This window comes from Gymnoscopelus braueri (assembly GCF_963280865.1).
Source record: "Gymnoscopelus braueri genome assembly, chromosome: 9".
NCBI lineage: Eukaryota > Metazoa > Chordata > Actinopteri > Myctophiformes > Myctophidae > Gymnoscopelus > Gymnoscopelus braueri.
In genome coordinates, this window is record NC_137610.1 from 31,812,216 (window position 1) to 31,820,411 (window position 8,196).

Here is an 8,196-nt window from a genome sequence, read left to right on the forward strand (position 1 = left end):
TTCTATTCTAAATTATTATTTCCATGGCCATGGCTACTTATGTCTACTTTCTACTTCGTCTTCTTCTTCTTTCTAAATTGAACTGATGGCTTTGAACTTTCCAAAGCATTAAAGACAATCAGAGACAGTGAAAAGAATTGTCATATTGACATCATTCACCGTCATTATTAATTTATAAGCTTAAAAAATAGACAGGACTCAAGACAGATTTTTCCAGGCCCAGTCATTAGGCACTTTCTGTATCCACCACTGTTTGATAACTGGTTTAACAAGGTTTGAATACCTTTCTGGAAGTGTCTTTATTAGAGTGTTAATGTAAAAGGGTATTTAGTAAGCCCAGCTCATATCCAGCAGTTAAACTAAGTTAAAATCAGGTCATTCATTGACATGGAAGATTTTTTTTGTAATGGTGCTCGGCAGTAGCATTTCTGGGTGTACTGTCTGCCACCTAGGCCAGTGGTTCTCAAAGTGGGGCCTGGGGACCCCCAGGGGTCCTTGAGGGGATTCCAGGAGGTCCCCAGCTAAACTGCTTAATAGCATCAAAATCATACAACAATGGACAGCAGGCATCTTGTCTTGATGAGAGTGCCTGTTGTGAATATGAACAGTCTGGATAATCCAATATCATGATGAGACTTATATTCTGATTTGATTTGAGTAACGAGGTGCCCAATGATAATGTAGTAGAGTAAAAGAATATTTGTTTTATTTATTAAGTTGTGATGAATAGGCTATACACTAAAGTATAGAAGTAAGTACTTGTACTTTGCTACTCTACACCACTATTTCTGCATGACAGATACATGGATGAAAGAGATCGACGGGAAGAAAATGGTGGGATCAGTACTATTAGATTATAGCGCTGCCTTTGATGTGATAGATCATAGAATTGTACGTCCTAATTCACGTCCTTTACTCTTCTCAATTTTTACAAATGATTTTCCATTGGCTCTTGAAAAAGCACAAGTTTCTATGTACTCTGATGACACGACAATATATACACAGGCTCCCACAATCGATGAGATAACTGAGATTTTGAACAAATAATGGAATGGGTGACCAGCAACAAATTAGTGCTCAACATTCAAAAAACAAAAAGCCTGTATTTGGCACAAATCATGTACTAAGTTCTAAACCGCAGTTGAATCTGACGTTGAATAATGTAAAAGGTTGAGCAGGTGGAGGAAACAAAGCTCTTGGGAGTCATCCTAGTGAACAATCTATCATGGACAGAAGACTGATTCATCGGTGCCAAAGATGGGGAAGAATATATCTGTTAAGAGGTGTTGGGTGTTTTTGCCACCGCAACTGACAAAACAAGTCATTGAGACTCAAGTCCTTTCACATCTGGACTATTGCTCAATGATTTGGTCAGGGGCAAACAAGAGGGACCTGGGAAAGCTGAAACTGGTTCAAAACAGAGCAGCTCGGCTTGCCCTTAGGTGTACACCAGGGTGTAATGTAAACAAAATGCATGTCAAGCTCTCCTGGACGATAGTCACGGAGAGGCTGACAGTATCACTCCTTGTCTTCTTGAGAAATATCAATGTGCAGAAACATCCTACCTGTCTATATAATCAACTTACACCTAGCTCTAATATCCATACATATAAGACGAGACATGCCACAAGAGGTTGCTATCAAATCCCTAAAGCCAGGTCTATGAAGCGCACAGTGCTGTATAGAGCCATGGCTGCATGGAACACACTGCCAGATCAGATTGCAAAAGAAAAAACAAAATCAAGTTTCAAAAGACAATTTAAGAGGCATCTAGAAACCCAAAGGTTGTAATTACACAAGTTGCAGACAGGTTATATGGTAATCACACAGTAGCTCACACATTCATACAGGTAGCTTTTAAACATATGCAGGAACATGGCACATTCGCTCACACATACATACCCTTTCACAGTGTGATTGATTGATTTGATTAGGATTTTATTTATTTTCTTGTTTTTACTTTACTAGAATTTAAGGTAGGCATTTGTAAAAAAAAAAAAAAAAGTCTTTCAGTGACTCTCCTATCCATCAGATGATGGATATGAAAGTCATTGTTTGAAGGAAAATGGACGTAATTTTTTTATATCATTGTCCTGTAATGTCTTGTCAAATGACATGTTTGTTATGTGGACCCCAGGAAGATTAGCTGTTAAGCACCAGCTAATGGGGATCAATAACTCAATTAAATCAGTGTCCTACCTATTCTGAAGAAAACCTGGAGACTGGCAAGTCAGTCACTGTATACTGGCTCTAATATTTGTATTTTTTAATGACGTACAGTACAGATAGTTTGAGTTTAATATCATCAAGGCTTCCCATGAATAGACTGATATCTTGTTATTGTTAGCACTGTCTGTGGAGCATGTCACAACATTTCGCTGCTTGTACTTGTCGGAGTGAGTGACACGTAAATCCTCTTGTATCTTTGTGGGAATGCTTGCAATAAAGCAATAACATTTCATGGCAAATATCACAAGGCACACATTTGAACAAGTTGGGGCATGAATTTACTGGGAATCTGTTCCATGGTACATAGAGTAAAAAATAAAACATAAATACAGAGTACATTGTATGTCATTGTACAGCATGTCCCCCATTGTAACGCTCATAAAATACTTTTTTTTTAACAAGGATGTATAACATCCACTCAGACTTAAAAATACAGTACAACTGTGACATTTATGGACACTATCCATTAAAGTTTATACACAGCAAATCTTTTGTGTTAACTGACCCTTACAGGTCAATTTCTGCAGTTAAATTAACACTCTGGATTTCTCTGTGCAAGCATTGCTGTAAAGTTTTTTTTTTGTCAATCAAATAAAAAACAAAAATGTATAATTTGATAATTCTAAAGTCTAACATGCTCTTTTACTTAATCCTGAGGTTTCAAAAAGGTTCTCTTTGTGTTCGTTTCTGCAATATTGTGGTTGACATCTTCCTCTTCCTCTTCAATGGCTGACCTCTCCCTCTTCTTGGCAAACTTCTTCTTCATGGTTTTCACAAGACTCTCATACCTGCAAAGAAAAGGACAGCATAGCAATAAAGAATAGCAAATTAATACATATAGATTTTCAACCTTCAAACTACAGCCCCCCTCCCCCCCCCCCCCCATTTCCTTTTGATTGTCATTTGTTTTAAACTGTATACTCTAGTATTTCTTTTTTGTATATTTGTGCATTGTACGGTTGTTTGAGTGTTGAATGTTTTAAATGGACCACAATGGAAACAAGCTTTTGTGTTTTTATCCAATTTAGCATTTTTAAATTTGTACTTTTAAAAATGTCAATAAATTAAATAGTATAATTATTTTCTATCATGTTGGTTTCAACAGCTTAAATGTTACAAGTCAGAAGAAACAAAATTTTCCCTATGCAAATGATGCATGCAGTATCTGTTCCTTGTCTTTAACTGTACCTTTGAGCCATCTCTTCATCTGTGACATCCGTCTGCATTTTTCTTGCATCCTCTCCCACCTCTTCAATCTCGTTGGGGCCATTCTTCAATTTCATCAGTTTCTATGGTGGATGCAACATAACAGTCACTATCCTGTTACTGGTTCTCAACCTGCAACTCAGACCACCAGGGGTCTTTGAAGGGGGTTCTCCAGTTAAATTATTGATAGTTTGCGTGTCTTTTATGAGTCAGTAACAATAAGACAGAAAAATATTTTTCATTTTTTTATTCGGCTATATAATGACCTGCCCAAAATAGGGAGGCCAGTTTTTCCGGCACCTAATAATTTACTAATTAAGCACTGAGGTATGCATGAACTTGTCTTGGCGACATCAGAGGCATAATGACAAGTCACTGACGGTACATTGTACCATTAACGCCGGGTGCAGTGGGTACTCGTTGTGTCAGGCAGATGCATGCTGGGAGAGTTTTTCATGCTGAAGTCACTTAACCACCCCTTTCTTCTAGTGCCCAGAAAGTTAAAGTCATACTGTGTAACTTATTCAATTAAACAAGTTACACAATATTTCACTGGTATATTTTTCACAATAATCATTCCACATAAATGTGTCTTTTGACGACAATTTTTTTCGCAAGTGACTGCCCCTGACACTGGCACCAAAATGACGTACTGTTTGAGAACTTGTTGTTGCATTCCAAAATATCCTCAGGAACTAGAACCAAGCACACAAGATCACGGTTCGCCAGTGCCTTCTGGTGTAACGTATGTTATTTCTTTCCTAACAACAAGATCCCCCCCTTTATAGTGGATGTATCGAAGAATTGGTCAAAAATAAATAAATACAAACCTCTACTTCTGGATTAAAACCCTTGAATGACATTCGTCCAAACTTCAGGTCTTCACAAAGCACAAAACTCCTCTCCTCTATGATGAAGTTCCTGGCGTGAGAAAAGTGGCAGAATGAGACATTCTATCCCAAATATATCCAAGCTTATGAGACATTTTGCCAATACAATTAGTAGACTGTTTTTATTTGTATTATATATTTTATTAACCCAAAAGAAAGTATGTTAAACTGACAAAGACCATTTATTTGAATATAAAAATGTCCACAAACTCACAAACATTTGTCACGTTTTTGCTTTGGGATTGTTACTATACACATATACACGATTGCACCAAAACTAAGGACCATACTAGTTCTATTGCAACTCCGATGCTATAATGCTATCTGGCATCTAGAGTTGCAATACCAACCCTTGACAGCCCATTCATCAAAACAGAAAAGTCCTATCGGAGTGTATTAAACGACGTTAAACTCACCTAGATTGCAGCTAAGGAGAGCTTGCATTATCCTCTTTGTATCTGTCAAGTTTTTGTTTCATAAAAATCTACCATAGACATGTTATGAGCTACTTTCTGTCAATAAATTCTGTGCAAGTGTTCGAGCTTGGCAGCACTCGTTTTCAATAACGCAACGTCCTGCTGCCTCCTGCATTATGTGCAGGTGGTGGAACACTTGGAAAAATAATCACCTGCACTGAATTTATTGACAGAAACATGTAAGCGGTGGATTTTTATTAAACAAAAACTTGACATAGACAAAGAGGATAATCCAGGCTTTCCGTACAGCTACCATGTTGGTGAGTTGAACGTAGTTTAATACAATGTCCCCAAATACAATCTGACTTTTCTGTTTGGATGAATGGGCTCTCAAGGGTTAGTCTTGCAACTCTAGATGCCAGATAGCATTGTAGCATTTGAGTTGCTTGCTGCTAACTGATACAGATACAGGATAGGTGCGCACTAGGGACATCTGGGCACCTCGGTGTAAAATTTGCTATTTTGTCAAAAATGTAATATTCGAATAATGTCTTAAGTAATGTAAAGTACATGATGTGAACATGCACAGTACATCATTATCAGACTTAATTTTATCCTTCAACCTCTTTTTTATGCCCCAAAATGACTGGATATACATGTTGTGTAGCGATTGTAGAAATATTTTACCTTAATTGTCAAATGTTTAAGCATGTTCTAATCATGCATATACTTTAAAACATTTTCCAAATATATTATTTTTTTACATTTTGGAAAAAATAGCCAATTTTACGTCAAGGTGCCCAAATGTCCCTAGTGCCCACCTATCCGGTTACCAGCATTGGATACGTACTCTTTAGCTTTGAGCTCTGGAAGATCTAGATACCAGTGTTCATCACTAATGATCTTTTTCTCCTCTTCTTCCAGTAGCTTCTTGGTGTCAGCATCCAGACCTCTCTGCATGAACTGGAGGGACATGATGAACAACAATACAACATTTAAGTTCACTACCAACACATAATCTTTACCTTGCAGGCTTATGCAAAGGCTAAAATGTAACTTAAAGCATGTTATGTAGACAGATGCATCATGCAAGATCATTTGTAGACCTGGCATAGTTTCAATGTAGCCTTAGATCAATACTCTCGTATATGTATTTTATCGATTTTGACGTTTTTATATCTACGAGCTACGAGAGTCTTGATCTAAGACTAGTTTCAATGTACAGATTGTTTTTTGGGGGGGATATTATACTGTTTTTAGACTGATGGTAGGTTCTTGGTTTACTCATGATCCTAGATTACTATTTCTATACATTTGATGTATCACCTTGTATTTTCTTTGCTTGCTGTTGTGAATCGCTTTGGCTAAATGCCTAAATTGTAAATGGATTAAAAACTAGCGTTAGCTAATGCTAATGTTATGATGTTAGCACGTTGTTGCTACAGGTCCCACAACTTTATCAACACTGCTTACCTTCATGCGCAAGAGGTTTTTGGAGAGATGCGCGGGGTCACTTGCCATAGCTGTGTTAAAAATATAAAAGTTATGTACAGGAGGCGTCAAGTCTGTGTTTAATGAACGTTTAGATAAAGACCATAGACAGACTGCAGACTGTGCAGAGCTAGAGACACGAGTCACACACGCTGTGCTACTGCCACTTTAAACCTCAGACTCAAGCAGTCGAACATCGAGCGGTGTTTGAAGGATGACGACAAAGGAAGAGGCAGTCTGATCAATCAATCAATCAATCCACCTGCCTATTATCATTTACATTACTGTTAGTGGCCAAACATGGATCAAGTTTATAAGTTTATAGAGAAAGTGGGTGTTTTAAAAAGAATTGGGAGAGAGAGAGAGAGAGAGAGAGAGAGAGAGAGAGCATGAATGAATTCTGGGTGGGCACTGGGCAGCAACTAATGTCACTTCTCACTTACCTGTTAGCATTGCCCTGACACTTTAGCCTACAAGGCCAATGCCCGTGTGTCCCCTTATGCTCATATTTGGACATTTCTGTATCCTATCTGTCTGTCTGTGTGCCTGTTCCTTTTATGCCCTTATGGAGATCTGTCTGTCTATCTTTATGGGCTCCTTTCGCTCCTTTCCCCAGGCCCCTATGTGAGACAGAGTTGGGTGAACAGTTTGGTTAATATGGGCCCATCATGAGAAAAACATCTCACCAATGTCTCACTCTCTCTCAAGTATGTAAAGCAGAGTGACACATATTTATGTGATGTCCATTGAGTGTGAGTGACCTGCCGCAGAAAGTAGATTTTTTTAGTGATTGAGGACTTATCTGCACACACATCAAGAAGATGGCTAAAGGTAGGCACCATGGTTTTATGCAGTGGAGTACAGCACTTAAGTACAATTTTGAGGTATTTCTTCTTTACTGGAGCATTTCCAATTTTCAGTACTTTTACTTTATACTCCACTACATCTGAGGCAAATATTGTACCTTTACTCCACTATAATTATTTTAAAACTTTAGTTACTAGTTACTTTGCAGATTTTGATTATTATTACAAAACATACATTAACCACTTCAACCCTATGTACATTTCGGCCATTTGAAAATAGCCGATCTACAAGCTCACAATGCATGGCGATACGACGCATTCTGAGCTTGTAGATCGGCTATTTTCAAAATATTTTTATACATTGTATACATTTGCAAACTTGTGAAATGGGACATTCTGCATAAAGTACATTTTGATACCAATACCTTTGTACTTTTACACTCAAGTAAATGTTGAATTCCAGACTTTTACTTGTAACAGAGTATTTCTACATTACAGAATTGATACTTTTACTTAAGTAAAGAATGTGAGTACTTTTTCCAACACTGGGCTTATGTGCTGCTGCCTGTCATTGTCTGTGTTGTGCATACCCATACAGTATGTCATTTATGCTGTTGGTGTATTGCTGTGTTGTATAATTTGTAGCCCAAAGGCTGGCTACGAAGGATGCAGGGTGGTTGTATGGTTCAGCTTGGTGGCATCATCTCTCCTCTGCTCTGTTGTTCTGCATTGGAGTTAAAAGCCTCTCTCAGGTCTATTCATGTGTGGCTCTACAAGTGGCTCAGTGGGGGATGATGATGTGTATCTGATACTGCACTGAGTGCAGCATGTGTGAGTGTGTATTGTCTACCCTGCAATGTTTCCTTTTCAACTTTCCCCATTCAAATCCCACACACACACACACACACACACACACACACACACACACACACACACACACACACACACACACACACACACACACACACACACACACACACACACACACACATACACACACACACACACACACACACACACACACACACACACACACACACACACACACACTCCTCGGTTAACTGGTTTCATGTCCAACATTTGTCCCCAAATATGGCATATGGCAGGAACATGCACACAAGCACACATACACACACGTCAGTCAGGACAACACACAAA

The 8,196-nt window shown here is 38.3% G+C and overlaps 1 protein-coding gene across 1 annotated transcript; it reads right to left on the minus strand.

Annotated features, from left to right (window-relative positions):
* Positions 1-2,490: 2,490 nt before the first annotated feature.
* Positions 2,491-6,389, minus strand: mphosph6 (M-phase phosphoprotein 6). The gene is made up of 5 exons (XM_080437487.1): positions 6,215-6,389; positions 5,592-5,704; positions 4,266-4,356; positions 3,418-3,518; positions 2,491-3,017 (listed from the first exon to the last, which is right to left on the minus strand). The coding sequence occupies exons 1-5, from the start codon at positions 6,260-6,262 to the stop codon at positions 2,876-2,878; spliced, it is 495 nt and encodes a 164-aa protein (XP_080293613.1). The 5' UTR covers positions 6,263-6,389; the 3' UTR covers positions 2,491-2,875.
* Between the last annotated feature and the right edge of the window lie 1,807 nt (positions 6,390-8,196).

Bases quoted from the DNA above. Each gene is read 5' to 3' on its own strand.
- mphosph6 (XM_080437487.1), bottom strand. From the start codon at position 6,262: ATGGCAAGTGACCCCGCGCATCTCTCCAAAAACCTCTTGCGCATGAAG. The intron at 4,357-5,591 runs GTACGTATCCAA...TTCTCACGCCAG, and splicing joins CCAGAGCTCAAAGCTAAAGA to GAACTTCATCATAGAGGAGA. The intron at 3,519-4,265 runs GTTTGTATTTAT...CATCCACCATAG, and splicing joins GTTTTAATCCAGAAGTAGAG to AAACTGATGAAATTGAAGAA.